Source organism: Eulemur rufifrons, chromosome 21, assembly GCF_041146395.1.
Source record: "Eulemur rufifrons isolate Redbay chromosome 21, OSU_ERuf_1, whole genome shotgun sequence".
In the NCBI taxonomy this organism is placed as follows: domain Eukaryota; kingdom Metazoa; phylum Chordata; class Mammalia; order Primates; family Lemuridae; genus Eulemur; species Eulemur rufifrons.
In genome coordinates this window covers 8,484,276-8,511,830 of record NC_091003.1, presented here as the reverse complement: position 1 = coordinate 8,511,830, position 27,555 = coordinate 8,484,276, and the positions used below count along the sequence as shown (strand labels likewise).

Sequence of the window (27,555 nt, the reverse complement as noted above, 5' to 3'; positions counted from 1 at the left end):
GGGCGAGCCGCGGGGGCGTGGCCGGAGGCGTGGCCTGGCGGGGCGAGCCGGGCGGGCGCAGGACCAGCTGGGTACGAGCCGGGGCGCTGCAGCAGGCGGGGCGCCCGGCGGGCGGGGACCGGGAAGGCCGCGAGGCCCGGCTGAGTCGAGGTTCCGAGTTTGCGTGTCCCAGGCCCGGCCCGAGGTAAGAAGAGCCCCCGCCCGCGCGGGCGCCAACGGAGGACCCGGGCACCCCGACTTCAGCCCCGCAACACCATTCCAGCCGGGAAACAGCACGGAGAGGTTCCCGGGGTCTCGTCCCTAGAAAGCGCAGCCCCGATTTCCCGTCCCTGCCCCTTCCCATCGGGGCTGCAGACCTTCCGAGCGCTTGGCACAGGTACGGGCATACAGGAGGCGTTCCATAAATGCTCACTATTGAATAAGTAAAAATTTGGCGGCTACGAGAGAGGAGACTCATGCTGATCCTCATGTGTTGGGGACACTAGGGGCACGAGTATTTATTGAGCTCTTACTGTATGATGAGCATTTATTGATCTCTTACTGTATGCCCCCTCGGCCGCATTTGTGTCATTTTACAGATGAGCAATCAGAGGCTCAGAGAGGTGAAGGGACCACCCCAAGGCTGCACAGATAGTAAGTGACTGAGACGAATAGGAGACTGGGAGTGTCCGGTTTCAAGTTCGTGCCAAGCAGCGTAGGGAGTAGCACGGGCTGCACTTGAGTCGTTCAGAACCACAGAAAAGAGAAGGGCCCTGTCTTCGTGTCAGCAGGTGAGGAACCGCTGCCGGGACAGGCGCCCTTCTGTGTCCCCCTGTCCTCCTCCTCCCCTCCCCTCAGGCTGCCAGGACGTTCAGAAACGTCTCTGCAAACACTTACAAAAAAACAACGTTGTTTTATGGGCTTTAGTTTTCCTGGTTGCAAAAATAAAACATACTCATCATAGAACATGTAAAAAAGCCAAAAGAAGAAGTTCAGTTTGCCCAGGGCTTTTACTTTCCCTTCAGTTTAATTTCTTTGGAAGAAATCGAAGCCATTTCTGCCCTGGTGTTGAGGGAAGAGGCAGTTGCTAGAGACCAGCCCAGCTCTGCTGCTAAGGGGCTGCGTGACTTTGAGCAATTCACTTCCCCCTGGGCCTCAATTTCCCCATCGAAAGAGCCGTTGGCTTCGTGACCTCTTTCCTGTGTGCCTTGGGCAGGTTACCTCACTCCTCTGAGCCCCACTGTCCCCTCTGCAGGGCAGGGACAATAAAATCTCCAGAATTGTTCTGAGGACTGGATTAGGGAGGCATGGTGCAGTGGCTGTGAGGAAACAGGCCTGGGTTCACCTCTCTGTGCCTCAGTTTGCTCATCTGTAAAATGGGAATAATAATAGTAGCTCCCCCCTCAGCCTGTTGTGGGAATTAAATGAGGTCATCCACCTAAAGCACTTGGTTTCTTATAACACACAAAACAACAACATTGCTTAGCAGGCTCCTTACACTGTGCCAGGCTAGACTCTCTAGGTCTCAAACTGGTGGCCCAGAGGCCAGGTCCCCCCCACCCAGGGGTGTGTTTTCTTTGTTTTGAGAGGCCTTGCCCGGTCCTCACCACTGCCCCTTCCCGTATTTATCTCACCCATCTGGCCCCAGAGGCAGGAGTCTCTGAATCCGGTCTGAAGTCCCTCGTCCCTTCCAGCCCTGACGTCCTGGTGTCGGGCTGGGGCACTTCTGGTGTGCGTGCCGGGCGAGCACAGCCCTGGCTCCCCCACGTGAGTCCACGCAGGCTGTGTTTCCCCATCAGCTTTCCTTTGCTGGGGGAGGACAGGGGGCAGCTCCTTAGCTGAAAAAATTTTTCAGGCCCTTCCTGCTGGGTCTGGGGGTCTTTGGTGACACTGATCCCCCTTCTCAGCTCTACCCTGCAGGTCGCTGGAGCCGCCAGCCGTTAGGAACTGAACTACTGCAGAAGGGGAAGTGGACAGTGAGGCCCAGGCCCCGCGGGGGCCGATGGCCGGCAGATGGCTGCGTCTGTGCCGGGTGCAGGGTTTGCTCTGTGTGCCGCTGATGGTGGAGACGGTGTCTGGGGCCAGGGGCCTGTCTACAGGGGCCCACGTTAGCCCCCAGTTCCCAGACTTAGGTGTGCACCAGACCCCCGTAGAAGACGTGAGTATCCAGGCAGGAAGCCGGGGTTGATTGCCGGTGTATGCCTCCAATTGACAAGTATTTATTGAGCATCTAGTATGTGCCAGGCACTGGCTGAACCCTGGGATTGACCAGGGGACAATATAGACAAAAATCACTGCTGCCAGGGAGCTCCTTGTCTCCTGGGCAGACAGATAAAGAGGTCAACATGAATTTCAGGTGGGGGTGTGCTATGTGTGCTGAGAACAATAGATACAGTGATATGGGAGGAGGGTGTGAGCATTTCCAACTGTTTCAGATTGGGTGGTCACAGGTGGCTTCTGTGAGGAAGTGATCTTTGAGCCAAGGCCCTGAATGGAGAGAGGAAGCCACCTACATAGACATTTGGGGTATGCGCTTTATGGGCAAAGAGAACAGCAAGTTCAAAGGCCCTGCGGCACGAGCAAGCTTAGTGTGTTTTTGGAACAGCATGGCTGGAACAGGGGAAGCGAGGGGAAGAACATTAAGAGAGGAAGATGGCCAGATTACAAAAGGCTTTATAGGATGAGGCTAGGAGGTGAGAAATTGTTTTATGATGGTGGGAAGCCAGTGATTTTCAAGCAGAGGAATGTCAAAATCTGATCTTTCTGGCTGCTCTGGGGAGAATGGATTGAGAGGGGAGCGGGCGGTGGCAGGGAGACCAGTGGGGAGGCTCCAGCAGCCACCCAGGTGAGCCATGGCGGGTGTGGGGGATGGGAAGGAAGAGGTGGGATTTGGAATAAACGTTGGAGGCACAGTGAGCAGGACGTACTGATGGAGGGGTGTAGTGGTGGGACAAGGAGGGAGTCACAGGTGGCGCCAGGTTTCTGGGCTGTCCGGCCGAGGGTCTGGTGTTGCTGCGACTTGAGTGGGGAGCACAGAGGGCGGGGTGTTGAGCACGCTGGGGTCAGAGGCACGGAGGCTCCCTCCCAGGCCAGGGAGGGTGTGGGCCCCGCAGACAGGTGCCAGGGAGCCTGTATCATTCCGCGATGATGGCTGTAAGGGGAGGACAGGTCACAGCACATCCAGAGTGAAAGAATGAAGGCAGAGGACTGCCCACGATGACCCCCTAGAGGCCGCACCAGCTGCTAAGGGCTGGAGTTCTCGCCACGTGTTTTTTTGGCAGGAATCCCAAACTCAGACTGATGGCTGAGAGCGTTTAAGGCCCCCACTGACTTTATGAGGCTGCAGAGTGCCTTCATGCGCACGCTCTAAGGCAGGCGAACAGGCACTTAAGCCCATTTTACAGACACGAAAGTGGTTTGTGGTTTGTGCAATTATAGAATCGAGTGCTGCCTCTTGGGGTGTGCTCCTTGGGGGCGGGAAAGCTGGGTGGTCTGTAGCTTGTGCCAGATAATCTCTGTGCCCAACTCGCCAAATCCTCTCCCAGACCCCGGAGGCGGGTGTGATTATCTCTGTGCTATAGATGAGGATGCTGAGGTTCAGGGAGGTGAAGGTGGCCGTGAGGGGAGTGGTGGAGCCCGTGACTGCCTCAGGCTGAATCCTTTCCCCTCCACACCACCAGCTCCCAGGACAGACAGGGGCGGCTACCCTTCTAGAAGTTCCCCACTGTCCAGGGAGCCTGCAGGCTGGGAAAGGCCTTTATGAGTAGTCATTCATGCCACAAGTGTTTATTGAGCGCCTACTATGTGCCAGGACCGATGCCATGGCTGGAGGTATAGCAGGGAGCAGATAGATGGTCCCTTCCCTCATGGAGCTTCCACTCTAGTGTGGGACATGGATGAGAGGCAAGGCAACAAATGAATTCACAGGATACTTCCACTTGGTGGAGATTAAAACAGAAAGCAGAACAGGGGGACAGGACGAAGAGAGGTGAAGAAGAGGCCCCTGCTTTCCCTCAGGCTGCCAGGGAAGGCCTCTCCGAAAGGCCTCTCTGACATTTTGACCAAGACCTGAATGGCTTATGAAGCTCTGGGGGAGAAGCAGTCTGGGCAGAGGGAACAGAAGATGCAGAGGCCCTGGGGCAGGAACAGAATGGCATGTGTCACAAACAGAGTGGCTGGAACAGTGAGCAAGGGGGTGGGTTGGGGGACGAGGCAGGAGGGATAACAGGGGCCAGATCACATGGGGCCCTGTGGGCTGCTGCACACTTGGGCTGTTAGGAGGAGTAAGATGGGAGCCATGGGAGGAGTTAGAGCACAGGAGGGTTGTTCTAGAAAAAAAAGTCCTTCTTAGAACAGATGTAACAAGAATGTAATGTGGTCAAAACAAGCTGAACCTTTGGGGCTGACCCTTGGAGTGGGGAGGGAGCCAAAACAGGAGGTGCAGGGAGCTCAGTTTTCCCTTCTGGAAAAGAGAGTAATTAAAGCTAATTTTACAGAGCACTGACTATGTATGAGGCGCTCTTCTGAGCACATGAGTTAACTTATTCAATCCCTCGTCTCAGGTCAGCACCGCAGCCCACAGGTCAAATTTAGTGACTGCTGGCTTTTATTCAGCCCAGGAGCTAAGAATGGTTTTTATATTTCAAATGGTTGTGGGGAAAAAAGAACGCTATTGCATGACACATGAAAATCATATGATATTCAAATTTCAGTGTCCAGAAATACAGTTTTATCAGAACACAGCCGATTCATGTATGCATTGTGGGCAGTTGCTTTTTCACACTACAGTAAGAATCGAGTGGCCCACGAAGGAATATATACATTTGGCGCTTTATAGAAAGAGTTTGCCAACCCCTGCCTCATTTTATAGAGGAGGAGACTAGAGCACAGAGAAGTTAAGTGATTTGTCCAAAGTCACACAGCCATAAAGTGGGGAACCAGGATTTGAACCCTGATCAGCGTGCTTTAGAGCCCTGGGCTCGCAACCACTGCGCCACCCGGCCTTGCTGAGCAGCTGCCACAAGACTGAGGGGCCTTTGGGAGACGCCGGTTAGTTTTCTGCTCCTGGGTTGGCATCCTGGTGGCAGACACGCAATTCTCCCCATCCAGCGTCTGCGCCTTTGGAAACCTGTGCCCGTTGGGTCTGGCTGCAGGTAGCAACATTTGGGGAGGGGCCTCTAGATTATAAAAGCCCAAGCCTTTCTTGATGGGTGTAACTAAAGTCTTAAGTGTGCTCTGTTGATGTCCTAGTTGTGTCATTGCATGGCTTCTTCATGGAGTCCGTGGACTGTGTTCCTGTATTAGAGTGCAGAAGAGGTAACCAAACATATGTGGCCCCAAGGTGACAGTGGCCAAACAGATTTGATAAAGACCGTACTAAAGATGAGGAAATCAAGGCCTAGAGACGTCAAGTGGCTTGCTGAATGTCACGCCGCAATACCGCGGCAACATCCGCTCAGCTGTCCCTGTCCTCCACGCCAGTCCCACCGGCACAGGGTTGAAAGCTGGCGGCCCAGGGGCCAAATCAGGTGCATGGACTTGTCTGGTCGCTGCGGTTTCTTTTCTTTTTTGCAGGGTGGAGGGGTTGTTTTGTGCTTTACGACTCGACTGCCCTTCGGCAGGGCCTGCACCTGCCAGTCCGCTGCAGTTCTCAGCGGCCTCTGTGGTTTTAGACGTTTATATGATCTGCCAGGCCCCCAAGGCGTGCGTTTGCAACCCTTTCCTGTCCAGCCCAAGCGCTTCTCCTGAGAGGGAGTTGGCGACTCAGGAAGGAGGCTGGGAAGGGACTGGGAGGGGAGAGAAAAGTCACCCACCCCAGACTCAGAGCGACACCACCTTAACGCCGCCACGCCTGGGCAGAGAGCTGAGGACAGGTCCTGGGGGACCCGGGGGGAGGGATGTCTGGCTGGGGGCGGGACGTGGCAGGCTGCGCTGGAATAGGATTCTGAGGCCAGATTTGGGGAGCCGCCCTGCTGACTCACCCTGCTGTCACAGAGATGGAGCCACCGGGAGGGCAGGAAGTCGGGAAGAGGACAGGAAGAGGCGGGTGTCTCTGCCTGGCTGGGCAGTTCCCCCGGGAGCCTCAGCTAGTGACTTTCAGGCAGAGCTGACTCTGCAACCACCTAGCTGTGGTCGGCTGTGTGCCCTTGGACAAGTCACTTTGCCTCTCTGTGCCTCCGTTTTCTCACCTGTGAAGTGGAAACAATGGTGCCAACCCCCTAGTTCTCTTATGAAGACACGCGAATGAGATGATGCCCAGTACAGTGTGTGGCAAAACAGGGATGAGGACCTACTATGTGCCAGGCACCATGAAAGACTTTCGGTGGGGTCAGGGGACAGATGTTAAACAATCCTATGACCCTGCAGACAACTGGGTGATTTCAAAACATGGTCAGTGCTTAGAAGGAGAAGACCTGGGGTGATAGAGCTTATAACAACCGGAGGGGGTCCAGCCTACGCTGGGAGTAGTCAAGGAGGGCTGCCTAGAGGAGGCATCTTGGGAACTAAGAATTAGCAGATGAATGTGGATTAGCCAGGGGGAAAGGAGTGGTGAACCAGCAGGAACAGCACATGCAGAAGGTGGACCAAGGCCAGGAGGGTCTGGGCAATGCAGGACCTGACAGCCGACCAGACCAGCTTGCCTGGAAACTGACAAGGGCAGAGGACAGCAGGGACAAAAGGGGGCAAAGGAAGGCTCTTCAGCAGCTGGAGAAGGGACATTTTTAAAAGAACCTTCTGGTAAGATTGGAGGTGGGGAGGCCAGACGGGAACCTCTGCAGTTCTCTGTACTGGTGTAGGTGGAAGGAAGGGATGAATTCAAGTATTTAAGAGATAAAAATTAAAAACTTAGCTGATAATATCACCGCTGATATTTACTGAACACCTACTAGGTGCTGATTCTTCTATGTGAGCTCCATCTTCCTCATCCCATCCTTATCCATGGCATGTGGGTGTCATCGTCTCCGTTGTTCAGAGGAGAAAACTGAAGTTAATTTACTTGTCCAAGGTCACCTGTCTAGAAGGACTAAAATTAGGTTCCAACCTGATTTTAGGCAGTTTCATTATCGAGAGCTCAGTGCGGGCAGCTGTTCTGCCCCCCCAGTACTATTGCTGCTGCTGCTGTTCTCTGCAGAAGAGGAAGTGGTTGTAGGCAGCCTGCCTCGTTCCCTGGGTCCCCATCCAGCGTCCTCCCTTCTTGGCTGGGGCCCCCCTCTCTTGGCTGGGGCCCTGGGGTGACCTTATCTCCCTGGGAAATTCCTGAGCCCCAGCAGAGCCGCAGGCCTGGGCTTAGGGGGAGGCTGAACCACCCCACTTCCCGGTATGGAGGGAGCCCAGCCTGACTTATGGTTTTGGGTGGGAGCTGGGGGCTGGGGAGGCAGGAGGGGGTCTCAGAGCAGAAATCTGGGACGTTCATCTGCATTTTCTTGGTGGGAATAGTTGCTGGAATTCCCAGGCCTGAGTTGGGATGCACACACCAAACGCTCCAACCTCAGGTGCGAACTTTTTCTGTAAAAGGCCAGAGAGCGAACACTTCTGGCTCCGTAGGCCGTACGGTCTCTGCAACTGATCGCTCTGTCCTTGCCGCACCAAAGCAGCGGCAGACAGTACGGAAATGAATGGGCGTGGCCGTGCCCCAGTAAATAATTATGGGTCTTTGAATTGTATACAATTTTATGTCTCATGAAATAGTCTTCCTTTGATGTACGTTTTCCAACCATTTAAAACTGTAAAAATTATCTTGGCTCGCAGGCTGTGCAAAACCAGGTGGTGCGCTGGATTTGGCCCCAGGGCCAAAGCTCACCCATCTGTTAAATGGGAATCATTTCCTGTACCTTGCAATAGTGTCGTAAAGGCTGCACAGAAGCATTTTGTCATCCAGGCAGTCGTTAACACACATGGATTAAGCCCCTACTATGGGGCCGGGCTCAGGGCAAATGCAAGGAAATGCAGACAAAAAAATTCAGTAAATGGGGAAATGAACAGAATAATTACCGATTATGATCACTGCTGTGAAGGTAGAAGAGTGGGTGGTGTGATAAAAGGGAGTGGAAGGAACAAGTACTTTCTGGGGAGGGTCTCTGAGGAGGGAAGGTTTGCACACCTGTACTCGCGTTTGTTTCCTTCATCAATGGGGTTGGTATAATTACTCCCATTTTACAGATGGGGAAACTGAGGCTCAAAGAGGGGAAGTGAATTGCTATAGATGTAGCTATAGATGTATCCTCCTGCCTCAGCCTCCTGAGTGGCTGGGACTACAGATGCAAGCCACCCCACCTGGCTAATTTTTTAATTTTTTGTAGAGACAGGGGTCTTACTATATTGCCCAGCCTTGTCTTGAACTCCTGGCCTCAAGTAACCCTCCCATAGTGCTGGGATTACAGGCATGAGGTATGAAGCTGGCTTCCTTCTCCAACTTTTTGTTCAGAAGCTTTGTCAATACTCCTCACACCCTTTAGGATGGCTACAATCAGAAATAAATGACAACAAAAAACAAACAAAAAAACCAGACTAGGAGACCTTCTGACTCAGCAGTTTTCACTTCCAGAATTCTCTCTGGCAAAATATTCTCACATGTTCTCAGAGAATCATGTGTAAGGAAGTTTGTTGTTGGTTATATGGAAAAATGACACACCCAAACACCTACCAGTAGGGAGATGGTTGCTTCAGTTGTATATCACCGGGAGTATGAAATATTCCGCTGCTGTTAAAGACCTGCAGTGAGGCTGGGAGTGTGCTGGGGCTCTAGAGCCTGGAACTGCTTGGGTTCCAACCCTCACTTTCCCATTGAGTGGACCCTGGGACATTGTCTCAATCTCGTTATCTGTATAATGGGCACAGTAATAGTACCTTCCTCACAGGATTGATGTGCAGATTAATTGATATATATTTTAAGCTCCTACCACTGCGCCTGGCATGTAAAAATCACTCAGTATGTTTTGATTTATATTTTATGTATTAATGTATATTATTAATATATATATGTTAAGTGGTAAAAGCAAATTGCAAAAACAAGAGATTTAGGATGGACCCATTTCTGTAAAACAAAACAAACTGTATAATAGGGTATGTAAACAAATGTAATTGAACAGAGAAATGTCTGTAAGGATGTGCTTCAAACTGATTATGGTGGGACCACCGGGGAGAAGTGGGATTAGGGCCGGTGGGGATGAGAAGGGGGGAATTTAGAAATCTTTATATATAATTGAAAACAAACAAACAAACATGTATTCATGAGTTACTTGTGTTAAGTTCAAATACAAGTTTATTGTTAAAAATAAAAGTGCACAGTTGGCACCAGGAGGCCATTGGGGGCTTGGAGACCAGGCTGAAGGGAGGTGATGTTTAGCTGCTTAGATGGGCCTGGTCCTGTCACCCTCGGGGGCCCTGCCCCTGATGTGTCCCACCTCCCTTCCTGCAGTGTCGCGACGTGTGTGGCCTGAATGCCTCTGACCGCTGTAACTTCGTCCGGACCAACCCCGACTGCCGCAGCGGAGGGGGCTACTTGGACTACCTGGAAGGCATCTTCTGCCACTTCCCTCCCGCCCTCCTCCCTCTGGCCGTCACCCTCTATGTGAGGCCCTGCCCTGGGGGAGCTGGGAGGGGGGCTGGTGGCCCAGGCTGGATATTTAACTCCACCGTCTCCCCCTGGCTCCCCCACCCAGGTTTTCTGGCTGTTTTACCTGTTTCTGATTCTGGGAGTCACCGCGGAGAAGTTGTGAGTCTGGCCGTGGGCTCAGGTCCGGCTTATAGATGGGAACACGGAGTCCCAGGAGGCTGACATCCGTGAGCCTGGGGCGGGGGACGGATTCGGCAGGGGCCAGTCCCTGTGGGGGGCTTACCATCTGCTTCTCTCCCTAGTTTCTGCCCCAACTTGTCGGCCATTTCCGCCACCCTCAAGCTGTCCCACAACGTGGCAGTATCCTTCTGTCCAGGCGCCGCACCTGGCGGGGGGACAGTGGGGAAGGCTGGGATGGGGGCGGCTCTTGGCCCAGGAAAGGCCCAGGAGGGCTATGGCCGCTGCACTGACCCCTCCTTGACATGCTGTCCCCATGGTGTCACCTTCCTGGCCTTCGGGAATGGCGCACCCGATATCTTCAGTGCCCTGGTGGCTTTCTCGGACCCACGCACAGCCGGCCTGGCCCTCGGGGCGCTGTTTGGTGAGAGCAGCCCCGGCTGGGGTGGGGTGGGTGGCAGGAGGGGGCGCAGGGGCGGCTGAGCTCTGGCACCGTCTCCCCAGGCGCGGGCGTGTTGGTGACCACGGTGGTGGCCGGAGGCATCGCCATCCTGCACCCCTTCACGGCCGCGTCCAGGCCCTTCCTCAGGGACATCATTTTCTACATGGTGGCCGTGTTCCTGACCTTCACCATGCTCTTCCGTGGCAGGGTCACGCTGGCGTGGGCCCTGGGTGAGCGGCCGTGGGGCTCGGGCGGGGCACCAGGGGTGACGGGTGGGAGAGACAGGAACAGTGGCCCACGGTGGGGGGTTGGTTTGATTCAGAATGGCAGAAACACGCTCAAGCCAGCTTGAGCAGAAAAGGGAACATGGTTCAGGGCAGGGCCGGGGGCGGGGGCAGGTGGTGGTGTTTAAAAGTGTCACAATTTCCAATTTTAACAAGCAGTGCAGCTGGGATGCTGACCTGGGCCACCAGCGTTCTGGCAGCAAACACGGTCCATTCAGATGGCTCAGGGGTAGGAATGGAGGGACAGTTGCACAGAGGAATGAGGAAGCCAGTGAGGGACACTGAGATGCTAAGATACCCAGGAACCCGTAACAGTGGGAGCGGTCAGCACCCCGAGCCCCGTGCTGCAGGGGATGGGGTGCCGGAGTCCAGTGCGGGCGGGAGGCCTGGAGCCAGTGCCCAGCGTGAGCTACGGTCCCGCAGGGTCACAGAGACGCGGACCCGCAGCACTTGAACAAGGGCTGGAGATCGCTCTGTGTGCCCGGCTTTACGTCTGTGATGGCAACGGAGACGACAGGAAGGTGGCCCTGGAAGGCAGGAGCAGGACTGGGGGGCTCAAGGGGATGGCGTTGACCTGCTGGTCCCAGGCTGGGCCACCACGCACCAGCGACAGAACCGCCCGCCCTCGGTCTCTGGGCCTGCAGCCAGGGCGCCGCGTGGTGACGGCCTGCACCCGTCTGCAGGTTACCTGGGCTTGTATGTGTTCTATGTGCTCACTGTGATTCTCTGCACCTGGATCTACCGATGGCGACGGAGAAGATCCCTGGCCTACTCAGTGCCGGTGACTCCGGGTAAGGGTCTGCGGGAAGCCCCCACGACAGGACCTGCGGGGACTGAGCACCTCTGTGCCCTTCACGCTCCCTCTTGTCTCCTGAGGCCATGGCCACTGTCCCCACCAAGCCCATCTCCTCCTCATGCCTCTCCACTCGTTCCACCAAGGCCCCTCATCCCTCCACGCTGGGCCTGGGGGCTTCCTCGTGCCCGCGTGTCCAAGTCCACTGTCTTCCCCGTGCTGTTGCCAGGGCCACGTGCCTGAGAACTGTCACATGCCTTCATGTTTCCCACCACCCTTGGGGTAAAATCCAGACACGTTCATGTACACAAATACGTGTACACACACAGATGCAAATATATGTACAACACACACATGCACGAATGCACAGCACTCATACATATACTGATACATGCAACATACATAAACGAATACACACATATACATGTAAATACACATACACCGCACACGTGCACACAGAGATGTATTCATTCTGTGCTTACTCCCTGCTGGGCACACATGTCATGTTACTCATTCCTCTCCGTACCACTCCTTTGAGGGAGGGGCTATTACTGTCCCCATTTTATGGATGAGGAAACAGGCTCAGGGAGATCAAGGCCAGAGAGCCAGGGAGGGGCTAGGACTCTAGCTAGGACTCTAACCCTGGGTCCCAAACCTAGACCTCAGGCCACTCCTCTACCTACAGTGCCAGAAGTCACAATTGCTACAAACCATTGTCATTAATTTGTTTTATATGTCTGTCTATTAGCCTGTGAGTTTCCCAGAGGGCAGGACTGTGTCCCATTTCCTCTCATATCCCCAGGGCCGTGGCATAGAGCAGGTGCTGGTGACTCCTCCTCCAGGAAGTCTGCCACGATTTTTCTTCCTCTCTCTTCTTTGGCAACCAAACTTTCAGAGTTCAGCACACATCACCCCTGTGCTGTCTTCTAGACCCGTCATAGCTCATTAGGCTGGAATGAAACAGGAAAAGTGAGGCCTGGAGAGGGGCCCAAGATCACAGAGACAGAATTAGGGCTAGAACTGTCTCCTCACTCAAGGAAGACATTTTCCTTTTAGCCTACTCTTTTTTTTTTTGGAGACAGAGTCTCCCTCTGTCACCCTGGGTAGAATGCAGTGGTGTCCTCATAGCTCACTGCCTCAGCCTCCCAAGTAGCCAGGACTACAGGCGTGGCTAATTTTTCTATTTTTCATAGAGACAGGGTTTTGCTCTTACTCAGGGTGGTCTCGAACTCCTGCGCTCAAGTGATCCTCCCATCTCAGCCTCCCAGGGTGCTAGGATCACAGGTGCGAGCCACCTCGCCCAGCCTAGGCCACTCTTCCTGGGCCCCAGGCCTATAAACATTCCAGAGGACCCCTGCGAAGAGATTCCGACTGCAAGAAAACAGTAGTATGGGCTTCAAATTCTGAAAAGTACACCAAAGCCAAATGTTTGAATTATGTCTTCAAACGCCCTTATTAAATGTAGCATTACAGCTGCATCCTCACATGGAAAACGTTTGGCGGGTGGGACTTTCTCGCTGTGTAAGCGTTCCCGGGCACGCGTGGGATGGCTGCAAATCCGAAATGTAGAGGGCGTGGACACCTGCACCCTTAAAGCTGCCCTGTCCCGGGGCGCCCTCCCCCAGAACAGCTCTGGAAGGGTCTGGACCCTCTAGCTGGGACTCTCTCCTGCAGAGGTCCTCTCGGATTCCGAGGAGGACCGGGCGTCTTCTAATACCAACAGCTACGACTACGGTGAGTGCAATGCCCCGTGCCCAGCCTGGAGGGGGCGTCCCAGGGGAGAGGGTTTCCTGGAGACTGACGCAGCCATGGACACACCTCCCCACCCTCCACCCCTGCGCACAGGGGATGAATACCGGCCGCTGTTGTACCAGGAGACCACGGCCGTGATCCTGGCCCGCGCCCTCAACCCCCTGGATCTCAGGAAGTGGAGAAGCAAGTCCGCGTACTGGAGGGCCCTCAAGGTGTTCAAGGTAGGAGCGGGGCGGGAGCCAGGTTCACGGCTTCATGACAGCGGCCAGACGGGGCGCGCCACCGTCTCCAGCTCCATGAGCGGGAGGGCCCGGCGACTGCTGAGACCCGCTCAGAATAGGCGACTGGGGACTTGATGGGGAAAGCGGGTCGTAGAGCTTGGCTGATGGCCTCACCGGGGGTTCTGCCGGCCATGGAGGCAGGAGAGTGTCTGCCTGGGGACAGAGACACAGGAGGAGGGGACCACTCCAGACGGGGTAAGGGTGGGCAGCTGGGGCTGGGGGGAGGGAGCGGGTTGAAGTGAGAACAAGATTGAGTTTTTCTGATCCCCCACCACTTCCCTGGGTGCAGAGGTCTAGACCGGAGCAGGAGTGCCTGGGCTGGTTGACGTGAGCTACGGCTACAGCCGCCTTCCGTGACCCCAGCCAAAAAAATCAGGAGTCTGGCCTCACACCCCTTACAAGCTCTTCCTGGAGACAACCTGGAAACTTCCAATGTGTATATATTTCAGGGTTTCTCAGTCCCAGGGGGCAACAAATAATGAACTATAGCTGCACCCCACAGCGGCTCTGGCTGTGTCATGACCTTGAGCAAGTCACTCTCTGAGCCTCAGTTTCCTCTACTGTAAAATGGGGATAACGATACAGTGCCTCTCACCTGGAGTGGTTCTGCTAGTAAGTTACTGCTATGATAATGCCGCGTAACAAACAGCCCCCAAATCTCAGTAATTTACGATGACAATATTTTTTCATATTCATGGGCCTGTGGGTCGGCAGCAGTGATTCTGCTTCAAACTGCTGTCAGTTGTTCAAGTCTGCCCCTTCTCTAATTCTGGGGTCATTGGGGTTCCCAGGACGTGTTTTGTCCTTGGTGGAAGAGGACAAGGCAAACCACACAAGCACGTTTGAAGCCCGTGTTCACGTCACACTCACCAACAGCCCCTCGGCCAAAGCCGTTTACTTGGCCAAGTCCAACATCGGTGGGACAGAGAAACATCCTCTGCCAAAGCATGTGGGTGTTTCTGTCACAGGAGGGGTTGAAGAGTTGGGAACAGTGACAATTTAATGGATATTGGCTAAAAACCGAGATGTGGAGTCAGAGCTGGATTCGTTTCCCAGCTGCATATCCCCTTCTGTGTGGCTTTGGACAAGTTCCTTAACCTCTCTGGGCGTCTGTTTCTGTATAGTCACAGGGTTGGCGTCAGCATTAGCGTATGAGGTGCTGTGGTTGGGTGAATGGTCACCCTCCCAAGACATCCATGTCTTAACTCCCCAAACTTTACATAGCGAAAGGGACTTTGTGGGTGATTAGGGGGAGGTGGGAGAATCTCTTGGATTACCCACTGGGCCCAGTGTCATTACAAGGGTCCTCGCAGGGAAAAAAAGAGGCAGGAGGGTCGACAGTGAGATACGGGGACAGAAGCACAGGTCAGAATGACGTGGGGCCAGGACCCAGGGAATGCAGGCGGCCCTGGGGGCTGGAAAAGGCCAGGAAACTAAATCTGCCCTGGAGCTTCCAGAAGGACGGACCCTGCCGACACCCTGACGTTAGGACGTCTGCCCCCCAGGCTGTCGGAGAACACGTCTCTAGCGTGTGCTCATTTGTCCCAGCAGCCGCGGGAGACTCACTCAGGCGCTCGGCCTGGGGCCTTCGCACAGTCGCGCTTCGGCACAGGCAGCCTTGGTCTGAGTCACTGAGGTCACGGTGTGTGGCCAGGCGGGACTCAGGCCTCCCCGCCCACACCCTCCCTCCTTTGCCCGCCCGACAGTTGCCCGTGGAGTTCCTGCTGCTCCTCACCGTCCCCGTCGTGGACCCGGACAGGGATGATCGGAACTGGAAACGGCCCCTCAACTGTCTGCACCTGGTCATCAGCCCCCTGGTCCTCGTCCTGACCCTGCAGTCGGGGGTCTGTGAGTGTCCCCTCCCCCGGGCCAGCCCACCCTCCCCCTCCCCCTCCCCACGTTCTGGAGTTTTCTTCCCAACCACACCGGGGGTTCTGGAGGCAGAATCCTGGACATACAGCAGGTGCTTAATATGTGTCCCTCCAGCCTGGGTGACAGAGTGAGACCCCATCTTAAAAAAAAGCAACACGCTGAGCTCACATCCTCAGTGCTCCCCGCACCCCAGCCACCTCCTAAAATTCCTCCAGCACAGGCCTGGCTAATACAGAGAAAGGGCTTCTCGCCCAGGCGTCGGGTCCCAAAGCCAGCGCTGTAGGTAAAAATCACATTATTTAAAAAAAAAAAAAAATCGCATTCTGTCAAAATTGCCCCCTTGGAAGAACAAAAGGAAGGCCTTGATGCCCGTATCTGGGCACACAAACATTCATCGCCTTGAAGACCAGTATCCACTCTCTACTGGCGGTGTGTAGGGAGTTCTAGAGCCTTCTTCCTGCCCGTAGGGTTCCTCCCGTTAGTGGTTTAATATGAAAGCTCGGGAACCTCGATGACTTGTTAACGGATTGGACGGAGGGGTGGACTTACCAAGAGAGCAGGTGTGGGGCACCTGTCAGTGGGTACAGTTGGGTTTCACGGTCACCGGACAGTTCATCTCAGGGAGCGATGCGCATCCGTCCATTGGTAATGCCTGGCTGGAGGCTCAGTCGGCCTGAAGCGTGTGGTTGATTAGTGATGTCTGCCGTGGAGGCAGGAGAGGGGAAGGTGGTGAGCAAGTCTTAGCCATTCCCACCCCAGTTCCACAACAAAAGTCTGCAGAGAGTTGAGTGTCTGTCTTTTCATTCACGTGTGACAAGCTTGAGGGCAGGGCCTGTGTTTTTGAGTTTTTCCTCCTCTGGAAGCACCTTAGACAGGGCTGGGCACACAGCAGGTATTTGCCTTATATCCAAACAGTGGATCGTGAGTGGGTTTTGTGTGCAGGTCTCAGCTCCCAGGCCCCCTCGGTCATTCTGGGGGGGCATCCAGGAGGAGGCGGCGAGCTGAAGCCGAGACAGTGCCAGCTCCCTTTCTTGTCCCACTGCAGATGGCGTCTACGAGATCGGCGGCCTCTTTCCCGTCTGGGCCGTGGTGGTGATCGCAGGCACAGCCTTGGCTTCCGTGACCTTCTTTGCCACATCCAACCGCAGGCCCCCCAGGCTTCACTGGGTGAGCGTCCCGTACCCCGAGCACCTCTGGGACAGATTGACCAGTGATTACTTCCCACGATGACAGGTTACCTCAAACTTTAAGGCTACCTTTGAGGGTCTTTCTGTCTGTTCAGGGTTGTTTTTTTTTTTTTTTTGGAATAGGTTTATTTTATTGAGATGTAATTCACAAACCACACAATCCACCCATTGAAAGTGTACAATTCAATGTTTCTTATTATATTCACAGACTTGCGCAACCATCACTACAATCAGTTATAGAGCATTTCACATCCCAAAAAAGAAACCTCACAGCCATTAGTGTCTCTCCCCATTTCCCTCCTGCCCCAGGCCCTGGCAGCCTCCACCCCAAGGTCTGTCTCTGTGGGTTTGCCCATCACGGACACTCCATGTAAATAGAATCATACGATACCTGGTTTTTGTGACTGGTTGCTTTCACTTGGCATGATATTGTCAAGGCTCATCCATGTCATAGCATGTGTCAGGGCTTCGTTCCTTCCTGTGGCTGAATAATACTCCATGTGTGGCTGGAACACCTGTTTATCCATTCTTCTGTGGACGGTCGTCTGGTTTGTTTGCACTTTTTGGCGATTCTGAATAATGCTGCTGCGAACATTCGTGTAAACGTTTTTGTGTGGAAATGTGCTTTCATTTCTCTTGGGTATTTTACTAGAAGTAGAATCGCTTGGTCAGATAGTAACTGTGTGTTTAACTGTTTGAGGAACTGGTGGCCCGTTTTCTGTCTCACCAATAAGGAAGCACGAGGTTTTTAATGGTGACAATTTTGCTGTCTTTTTCTCTGCTCTCTAGTCTGCGCGCTCTAAGGAATTCTTAGGCAGCTTGTCCAGAGACTTTTCCTTCAAAAGGTTACTTAAATTTTTCATTTCTTAATACTTACTGATAATTTTTTTTTTATATTTAGAAACTCTGAATGAATGTACCAACCCAAAGGGGGCTGAATCTTCAGCAAATTGGTCATTTAGGGAAGTGGTCTTTTATTATTTAGGGAAAATTGTCTTTTATTATTGATTGATTGATTGACAGAATCTCACTCTTCTGCCCAGGCTAGAGTGCAGTGGCATCATCACAGCCCACTGCGACCTCAAACTCCCTGGTTCAATCGATCCTCGTGCCTCAGCCTCCCGAGTAGCTGGGACTACAGGGTCTCACTCTTGCTCGGGCTGGTCTGGAACTCCTGGCCTCAAGCAGTTCTCCAACCTCAGCCTCCCAGAGTGCTAAGATTACAGGCGTGAGCCACTGTGCCTGACCAACTTTTATATTTTTTGAAACACCAATATATGCTACAATATGGATGAACCTTGAAAATATTATGCTGAAAGAAGACAGTAACAAAAGAGCACATATTGTATAATTCCACTTATATTAAATGCCCATAATGAGCAAATCCATGGAGACAGTGAGTAGGTTGCTAGAGCTGGGGAGGGGGGAAATTGGGGAATGACCGCTGATGGGTACAGGGTTACTTTTCGGGGTGATGGGCAGGATTTGGCTCATAGACTGGAAATCTGATAAAAGCTATGATGAACTCTTCGTTTCCCAACAAAGTGATAAAATTGAAGTAACGTTTTATTGAGTGCTTACTACGTGCAGGCACTAATTGTATATATTATAAAACTCGTTTTATGCTCACAAGAACCTCATGAGGTAGATACCGTCACGATCCCATTTTACAGGTGAGGAGCTGAGGCCCTGTCCCTGCTGGGGGCTGGCCTTGGTCCTATCCGCATACCATTCCCTCCGCAGCTCTTTGCTTTCCTGGGCTTCCTGACCAGCGCCCTGTGGATCAACGCGGCCGCCACAGAGGTCGTGAACATCTTGCGGTCCCTGGGCGTGGTCTTCCGGCTGAGCAACACTGTCCTGGGGCTCACACTGCTGGCCTGGGGGAACAGCATCGGAGGTGACTCAGGCCTGGATGGGGTTCTGGGACGAGTGTAGCCATATCAGAGTTCTTTGCTCCCCCAGGCAGAGTTGCATCTAAGCATGGGTATGCAGGGTGTCTGCCCTTAGAACGTGCTTGGTGTCCACTGTCATTTTGGAGTGACTGTCATTGGGCTTCAGGGTGGGATGGCCTAGACTGCAACTGGACCAGAAAACTCTACAGAGGCCCCTGCCTCTTCCCCGCTCTTTGATGTGGGGATACTCAGTGGCTCCCCAGAGTTCAGGCAGGACATGGAGTCCATTGCAGCCAACCATGCTTGATATATACATGAGTATGTGACATGTGCAGGCCTGCGTACATACACATATACATACATATACCCTTCTCTAGCTGCAGCAGCCAGGTAAGGTTGGCCAGGCCATGCACTGCACAAGAGCATCCAGACAAGGGGGGAGGGGGGCTAAAATCTAGCCCTCTCTCTAATGACCTTTTGGGTAGCTTTTTCTAATTCACACAGAGGTGCTGTGCCTGCTAGCAGCAAATGGGACCTGGGTGACAAATTGGTAGCAGCATGTCATACTATACCCACAAAGTTGCTCCTGGTGGGAAAGAGTGGGGTAAAAGGAATGAAGGAGGGAACCGTGTCTTACAGGATGCTGTGGCCTCCCACAGCACCCAGCCATCTAGCACCAGGCCCAGGTGGCCGTTTGTCAGTGTTTGTTGCCTGAATGGCCATGGGTGAGAACGAAGACGCGGATGACCAAGGAGGGCCAGGGGGAAGCTACTCACCATTCACGGCCCCCTCTCATTTCCATGCAGATGTCTTCTCAGATTTCACACTGGCTCGCCAGGGCTACCCACGGATGGCATTCTCAGCTTGTTTTGGTGGCATCATCTTCAGTATCCTTTGTGGGGCCTACCACAGCCCCAGCACTGGCTCTGGGAGCCGGGGGTCCCCACCCTCTGGGATTGGCTCTTGTTGTGACTCCTTGGGCAGGTGTCGTGGCTGCAGGAGCCTCAGGCTCCTCATCTGTAAAATGAGGATATTGAGAGCACTAACCGCACAGGTTGTTGCAAGGATGCGGTGAGCTGAACGGAACTCTTGGCACCTGGTGAGCGCCCAGGGCATGCAGCTGTTATCATTGTTGGGGCGGTGCTGTTACCCGCAGATGCCCACGCAGTGAGCCATGGTGCCCCATGGAAAACCCTCTTTCTCTCGCTTATAAGGACGTGTCATGGTCTATGTCAGGGGTTGGCATACTTTTTCTTAAAAGGCCAGAGAGTAAATATTTTAGACTCAGTCACGGAATTTTTTTTGCAACTACTCAAAAGTCTGCTGTTGTAGTGCAAACACAGGCACAGACAATTCATAGACGAATGGGTGCGGCTCTGTTCCAATACAACTTCATAACAGCGGGTCGTGAGCCAGATTTGGCCAGAGGGCTGTTGTTTGCCAACCCCTGGTCTATAGTAAAACGACAGGTATAGCCAGCTTGGGGCCGTGAAGAAGAAAGGGCTTTGAAACCAGATGGGTGTGGGTTCCAGCTCTAGAGCCACCCCATGCCGGCTGTGTGGCCTGAGGGCTTTGTGCACATGCCACACTCTCCGAACCTCAGCCACCTCCTTTGTAAATTCCACATGGGTGGGGGAAGGTGGAAGGTGAGGTAGAGCACCAGACGACGCGTGGCAGACATTCAACAAGCGGAGGATATTGCTGGTTGCTAAATAGTCATATCGTCACAAAGCATCTGACGTGTAGCTCCCTCCGGGCTGCACAGTGACAGGGCCTTAGGGTGAGCTGGTCCCAGGCTGAGCACGGCCCTTGGTGGCCCTTTTATGCCCACCGAGACCTGCTCCTGGCTTGTGGGCTGAGGCCTCTCCTGACCTGCCAGGTTGGGTGGGAAGGAGGGAGCCCTCGGGATGGCCGTGCCCATGCTCCATCGCCTGTTAACTCACTGGGCTGGGGGCAGTCACCTCACCTCACCTGGCCTCAGTTTCTCCGTCTGCTGAGTGCTTACAGGTGCTAAGCATTTCTGGCACCTTCTCCAATCCTTGCAGACTGAGTGCAGAATGTGCACTCGACACCCATGTTTTTGAGGCACCCAAACCGATAGGGTCTCAGACAGGAGCAGCAGGGGGAGCTGGGCACAGATCGCAAAGAAGGCCGAGTTCCTTCTTGCTGTGGCGTCCCCAGCCCCCGGGTTGCGGCCAGTAGGAGGGCCGGGCCGGGTGGTTGGCTCGCGGGCAGACCGTTCAGCCGAGCGTCCTGAGCTGGCTGCAGACATCCTCGTGGGCGTGGGGCTGGGCTGCCTGCTGCAGATCTCCCGGAGCCACACGGAGGTGAAGGTGAGTGGCCGGACAGCTCTGCGGGGGCCTCAGTGTAGCGCCACCTCCCCCCGCCCTCTTCAGCCCTCTGGCCCCGGAGAGCGTCCATATCCCACACGTCTGATTTGTAGACTGTTTTGAAAATAGTCTGCATGTTGGCTTGAAAACAAATGTATTCTTTGCAAGTTCATGGAGTAAGATGTAGCTTGGGAGGAAGGGCAGGAAGGCCCTGGGTTTGGGTCCTGGTCCCATCGCTTAAGTCTCTTGCTGTATGACTTCGAGTGAGTTAGGACATCTCTGGGCCTCAGTTTCCTCCCCTGTGAACTGGGGCTGCTGGCACCTCCCAGGCTTCCTGGAGAGGCACACAAGGGCCAGGCTGAATCCTGTACCCTAACGCTGCCCACGGCCGGGGGGCTGGGATGAAAGAGACCAGAGATGCCGTCCACTGAAGACAGCCCCACACTGGGCAGCCCAACAGATTTGGGCCTGCAACACACCTGGGCTGGCGGAGCTTCTCAGACACGCTTAAGAATTTCCTAGGGGCACGTGAGACCTCCTGCCCCACGTGTTCCAGGGCGCTGCGGGTCTGGGACTCCGCATTTTTAACACGCTCCCCGGGGCCCGGGCAGGTGATACAAGGGCTGCATTTGAGGAACTGTTCTTAACAAGAGGGTCGAAAACTCAAGACACCTAGGGCCGGGCAGGGAACAGAAACGTGTGGGTGATCCAGGTGGGCCTCGTGTGGCCGGAGAGTCCAGGTTTTCTAGAGAAGAAATCAAGATTCCTAAGGTGAAGTTTTTCTATTTGAAAATATCACACAGGGCGAACAAAACCCTGCGCAGGGCAGGGTGGGGGCCGCAGCCACAAGGCGGCAGCCCCCCCCCCCCCCCCCCCCCGCCCCGAACAGTTGGAAGAGCAGGTTCTCTTTCCCTGCTGCTTCTGAGCCTGGAAACTTCTGGGGCCACGCCTGGGTCGCCTCAGGGTAGGGCCTGCCATCCACAGGGCGTCCTCAAACGTGAACCTGGTGGCGGCCGGCGGGGCGGGGGGCCGTGGCGGGCAGTGCCCCAGCTCTCCCCTTGTCCCCCGCAGCTGGAGCCAGACGGGCTGCTGGCGTGGGTCCTGGCCGGCGCACTGGGGCTCAGCCTGGCCTTCTCCCTGGTGGCCGTCCCACTGCAGTGCTTCCAGCTCAGCAAGGTCTACGGCTTCTGCCTGCTGCTTTTCTACCTGAACTTCCTTGTCGTGGCCCTGCTCACCGAATTCGGAGTGATCCACTTGAGAAGCGTGTGACGGAGGCCGCCTGGCGGTGCGGCGTCGCTGCAGGCGGGAGCCCCGCAGCCTCCTGCGAAGGGGGGACTGGGGACCAGGGCATCTTCCACGGAGCCCGTGCCGTGAGTGGCTCCTGCGGGTGGCTCTTGCCGCTTGCTGGCCGGGGGTCGCTGCTGTAAGCAGGAGAACCGCTGCGTCTCTTGAGCTGCCAGCACCCCCCTGGCCTCATTGCCAGGACTTTGAAACCTGGGCTTTGCTCTGGACTCGGGGTCCAGACAGAAGCTTTACGAGGCCTCCTTGAATTACCTCCAGAGCGCTCTGGGGAGGGCGGGCTGGGAAAGGGGGTGGCCGGCTGCCTTCCAGGCCGTGCTGGGACACCCTGAAGGGTCAGGGCTGGGGACACCTGTGGAGACGCAGGCTCTGGCCGTCCCCCTCACTGGGCTCCAGGCCTTCTGGCGCCACCTCTTCAGGGTGCAAGTGGCTGCCCAACCCTGACTCAGAGAATCAGGGTGACAGGACCCCCAGGCCTCAGGCCACCCAGGGCTGAGCTCTAGAGCTGCACCAACTGACCCAGAATTTGAGATAACCTAATTTTCAACTTCTTGAAAGTTGTCATGTTAATAGAACCCAAAGCAGGTGCAACTAACAGCAATATATTTCATTGAACCCACTGCCAGCCTGTGCCACGCGGGACGGCCGGCTCTAGACCATCTCTCTCCCCTGCTGCCCCTGGCTGTCCACGGATTCTTCTGTGCCCAGACCCTTGGGAGTCCCCAGCTGCAAAACAGGAGTCAGTTTGTGCCCTGTGCCTACCTCGGGGGAAACCCTGGTGCCTTCCTGAGGTCACGCAGTGACCCCGCCTTCGAAATAAGCCACTCCAGTCTGCCCAGTTGCCTTACGCAGGTGAAGAAAAGGGATTCAACTGTCTTTTTTCCAAATAAAAAAATGATGAAATGTTTCACGCATATAGTAGATAGCACACGGCCCACTCTTTCCAGTTCTTACCTGGGGCCGGGGCGGCCAGGCTGGGGGAGGGGCTGAGGTGCATCAGGAACCTCAGCGGATGGGACCTCCCCTCCCCCCACGATACCCGGAGTCAAGAGGCAGCAGCCACGTTTACAAAGCAGAGGCTCTTTTATTAATATGCCAGAAATCCGGAGACACAGTGGGTTTTCTAGGTAGCAAATCACCATGTACAAAACCTTACAGCGTCGCTCCCGTGATCCGTACAAAATGATTGTCCTCGAGGTGTGGTGTAAGGCTGGGGGAGGGGAGGGAGTGAGGAGGCGGCACCAGGCAGCGTCCCCCCACAGCGCCTTCGCGTGGGGCAGGGTCGCAGTGGGCAGGGTCGCAGCGCCGTTGCCACCACTGCCGAGCTATGACCCTGGCCGACGGCGAGTGTCACTTGGGGGCACTCTGCTGTGACGGGGAGGGTGAGAGGGCATCTGTGCTTGATCACATCCCGGTGCCCTCAGAGCTCACAGCCTGGGTGACCCCTGTTCCCTGCTTGGTGGGCAAGTTTGAGTGTCAACCTGATGGGGCCCCGGGTGGCCCCCGCGGGGATGGCTGTCCTTAGCCTCAGTGACAAGGGTGCCTCCCACTGGCTGGAGCCTGGTCCGTCAGCCCTGTTGCCACTTGCATTTGTCCTGTCTGGACCCAAACCAGGCCCTTTCTCAGGGCAGGGTTGGGCACATGGCTGAGTTAACTCACTCTGAACGGGGCTGATCCCACCCGTCCTGCAAGCGGCTCTCACGTGTGGGGCCTCAGCTCCCCTGGGCTGCTGGACGCAGAGGAAGGGACTCGCACGGGGCAGCTGCTTGGGTCAGAGGGCTCGGCGCCCGCCTTCAGGAGCTGCCCTTGACCCTTGCTGCCGCCATGCCCATTTCAATACACAAAAGCTAAAAGGCACCCAGTTGTGCAAATACAGTTCCTTCTCCGTGCAGGGGAAGGGGTTCTGGCCCGGGGCTCGGCGCCGAGCTCCCTCGATGGCTGCTGGCCCTCCAGAGATGAAGGGGACGTCAGTCTCCTGACTCCACGTGGGACTCACAGTGGTTCTCCATGATTTGTCCTTTTCCCAAAGGGCTGTGCTTTAAAAATGGGGGAGAGCTGGGCCGCCCCGGCTGTGGGTCCAGCTGGGCCCTGGCGGTGGCCGGGGAGGAGGGAGGGGCACTGGGTGCTGCTCCCCTGGGGTCAGGCTCTGCCCCGCCCGCTCTGTGGCCAGAGGGAGCCTCTGCCCACCACCTTCTGAAGTCACAAGCAGCAGTCCCTGGAAAGCTGGGGTTGGCCCCCAGTATCCACCAGTGACAGCTTCCCCCGCCCACTCCACACCCTCCTTACACAGCCTCTGCTGCTGCTGCGGAACCCGTGTCCTGCTCGCTCCTGCGGCTCAGGAGAGCTGAACCAAAGCCACCTCTGCTCTGTCCCTGCTTCTGCAGCCACCACCGCCCCTGTCACCACGACGGGCAACCCCGACGGCTGCTCCAGACTTGAGCTCCCGTCCTTCCTTGACCCCGCTCGGACAGCATCTAAAACTCCGTGAGGTGCCGGGAATTTGGTTAACTGAGCGTTCATCTGAGCCTCCTTCTGCACCGCCCAATCCTGCTACTCAAATCCCTGGGTGAGCCGAGTCCAGGGAGGGTGACCGCCCAGGGGGACGGGGGAGCCGGGCCAGGTTCAGCCACGGGGCTGCAGCAACGTCCTGCAGTCTCTCTGCGCTGTGCTCCCGTTCCCAACAGCGACACCTAATGCACACGTGTGAAGGACCTGCTGTCTTCAGCACAATCCTTAATTAACCAAAATGTTAACAGGTACTCGAATAGGTAAATCGAAGGAAGAGGGATTTGGTCAAGAGAGCCCATTCCAGGAATCGGTCTGGGTGGCAGCCACTGCCTGACCGCTTCCCCCGGCACCTGGTTCCCACGGGAGGCTGTTGTAGGACTTTCGGCAACAAGGGTGAAACCAAAGGGCAGAGAGAGCAGCTTACAGAGCCAGGGGAGGACACGGGTCGGCGTGATCTCTCACGGCCGGGCACGGGCTAACTGAGCTCTGACCACACCCTTGATTCCGCTCTCCGTTAGGTCCTGGGCACTGGCCCCCAAAGGAACGTTCTGGGACATTATCATATAGACAGAAATACCACCCTGGGGGATGTGGGCTCTTTCCTTCCTAAGTGGTTCTGTCCCTAAAGCAAGACTCAGAAACCCGAGCCTGGCCGCAGGGGGTTAGTGGGGAAGCTGTCGGGCGGGACAGGGCTTGAGAGAAGCAACGGGGGCGGCTTTGGATGTGGCTGGAGAGGCCTGGCCCGGGCTCAAGGCAAGCCCTGCAGAACTCGGCGGACTCTGTTCAAGTGGTCTTTCTTGTGAAAGGGGCTTCTAGAGCTTTCCTCGTTAGGAAGAACTCAGACCTAGTGACCTGACCCCTCCCACCAAACTGGCTTCTGGAGTTAAGAACGGGGCCAGGTGGTCGCAAACCAAGCCCCATCTTGTCTTCTTTCTTCCTCTATATGAGTATGTGCATATATAGGAGTGTGCATACACACACGCAGTAGTTCGATACACTGTAGTAAAATAATGCTATTGTGTTATTGCATAGACGAGATGGCCTCCGGGCGCTGGGCTAGGTGACGGTCTGCGAGCGCTGGCGGCTGCCCGGGGGCTGCTGGGCGGTGGGGGTGGCGCCGCTGCCGCTCAGCCGCTGCTGTTCCTCCTGCTCCCTGGCGTGCTCCTCGTACCACTCCTGGAGCAGAGCAGACGGGGCTGAGGGCCAAGCCCGCGCTCCCCACAGCCGCACAGGTCACCCCGCTGCCGGCCCCACCCAACTGGGAGGGACCGAACCCCCGCCTGGGCACGCTGGGAATTCCAAATATGGCCCCATCAGCAGAAATCACAAGGAAACCCTCCCCTGCTGTCTACAGGCTGGTGCTTGGCTGCACATCAGCTCTTTAAAGGAGGCCCTGGCAGCAGCAAGCCTCGTCCTTTGTGAACATAACCTTTTGTCATTCACTCAGGGAGGCCCCTATGTCGCCCCTTCTGAGCTCGGCAGGAATTTCGTCCCTGTTTTACACCCAAGAAAACCGAGGCTCAGAAGTTGTATGAAGCTGGGTGCCTCTGCCAACTTCCAGGTGGCATTTGCATCCTCCAATAGGGCTGTGGAGGCATTTTGGAAAAGGTTACACAGCTTCCCGCCTAAGGCCATTCTTGTTACAGCACCTGATGCTTTCAGGGACTGGGCTATTCAGGTGATTAAGGAATTAAAAAGTGTACCCTACATTTCTCCATACTTCTCTTTTTTTTTTTGAGACAGGGCAAGGTGGTCGCGCACCAAGCCCCATCTGTCTGTCTTCTTTCTTCCCCTATATGGATACATGCACATACATGAGTATGTGCGCACACACACGTTAGTTCAATGCATTGTAGTGAAACACTACCACCGTGTTACTGCACAGAAGAGCTCCACAGCACGGAAGAGCTCTGTCTCGCTCTGTCACCCAGGCTGGAGGGCAGGGGCGCAATCCTAGCTCACTGTAGCCTCCAACTCCTGGGCTCAAGCGATCCTCCTGCCTCAGCCTCCTGAGTGGCTGGGATTACAGGTGCGAGCCACCATGCCCGGCTAATTTTTTAAAATTTTTTGAGGATGCAGCCTCGAGGTCGGCAGTGCCTACCTGTATCTCCTCCTGGTACATCTTCAGGCTCAGGTCACTTTTGGTCCTTGATCGCCGTCCCAGAAACACCATGGAATTTTGCTAAGAAAAGTAGAGGCGCAGGGCCCGGGACTCTGAGGCTGCATTGAGCAATGGTGGCGCCACTGCACCACAGCCCTGGTGCCGTGACACGGCCAGCCTCTCCCACTCCTCCTTTGGCTTTTGCAACAGTGTCACCCAGAAGTGTCACCAGCATTTGAGGGGAGGGATTATGCCATGCTCAAACCCACCCCCTCCATCCGCCGAAGCCCGTGGCTCCTCACCTGGTATTTCTCCATCTGGGAGAGGGTCTCGAGCAGCCGGGTGACGTCAGAGGAGGCCCCCCGTGCCTCCCGGTAGAGCTCCAGGACAGCAACCAGCTCTTCTTTGGAGATTTCCTTCTCAAGGGTGATGCCACCGTCCACTGCAGGAAGGGAGGGTGGGGGTGGGAAGGAGCCTGGGCCTTGGAGCCTCCAACCTGGCCTGGTCTTGGCCGACCACCCTCCCTGCTGGCCCTCTCCAGGGGTCCTGAGGTTCCCTCTCTAACCAACTCCCCATCTGCACGCCCTGCCCTCCACCTTGGCCATCTGGAACACCCCCCTTGCTCCCCCTTTGCTGTGGATGTCAGGAGCATCCTGTGATGGTCTAGCCAGCAGCGTGCAGGGGATACAGGGTTTCAGGAGGGAATCTCCAAGCACAAAGAAAATGGCCGTGTAGCCTGATACAACAGAGATTTGGGAAGAAGTATTAACAGGCATGGGCAGTTCTGATGGGGAATTTGGAGAGCAGGATCCATGTGCAGAAAGCTATGTGAGCTGGGAAGAGTGAGGCAATTATTGAAGCCAGCACGGCTGAGGTGCAGAAGGGAACACTGTTTGCCTCTGCAGCAAACAGTATTTATGCCATTTAAATTACGGTCAGGCTGGGCGCAGTGGCCCATGCCTGTCATCTCAGCACTTTGGGAGGCTGAGGCAGGAGGATCGCTTGAGGCCAGGAGTTTGAGACCAGCCTGGGCAACATAGCAAGACCCCATCTCTACAAAAAATAAAGAAAATTAACCAGGTGTGGTGGTACATGCCTGTAG

At 55.3% G+C, this 27,555-nt stretch overlaps 2 protein-coding genes across 2 annotated transcripts in view; one reads left to right on the top strand and one right to left on the bottom strand.

Moving 5' to 3' along the window:
- The first annotated feature begins 104 nt into the window (after window positions 1–104).
- Window positions 105–22,690, top strand: SLC8B1 (solute carrier family 8 member B1). Its single transcript, XM_069496993.1, has 16 exons — window positions 105–184; window positions 1,887–2,137; window positions 9,398–9,550; window positions 9,642–9,694; window positions 9,838–9,894; window positions 10,030–10,136; window positions 10,217–10,384; window positions 11,122–11,229; window positions 12,906–12,965; window positions 13,077–13,204; window positions 14,971–15,112; window positions 16,182–16,303; window positions 18,067–18,220; window positions 19,022–19,102; window positions 20,484–20,548; window positions 21,617–22,690. The coding sequence occupies exons 2-16, from the start codon at window positions 1,982–1,984 to the stop codon at window positions 21,812–21,814; spliced, it is 1,752 nt and encodes a 583-aa protein (XP_069353094.1). The 5' UTR covers window positions 105–184; window positions 1,887–1,981; the 3' UTR covers window positions 21,815–22,690.
- Window positions 22,691–24,103: 1,413 nt separating this feature from the next.
- The window catches only part of TPCN1 (two pore segment channel 1), a 57,000-nt gene continuing 53,548 nt past the window's right edge, over window positions 24,104–27,555 (bottom strand). Inside the window, exons 26-28 of the mRNA XM_069497067.1 lie at window positions 26,756–26,895; window positions 26,454–26,534; window positions 24,104–25,528 (exon numbers count right to left, since the gene is read on the bottom strand). Coding sequence (XP_069353168.1) covers window positions 25,409–25,528; window positions 26,454–26,534; window positions 26,756–26,895 — 341 coding nt within the window. The 3' untranslated portion in view covers window positions 24,104–25,408. The remainder of the gene's footprint in view (window positions 25,529–26,453; window positions 26,535–26,755; window positions 26,896–27,555) is intronic.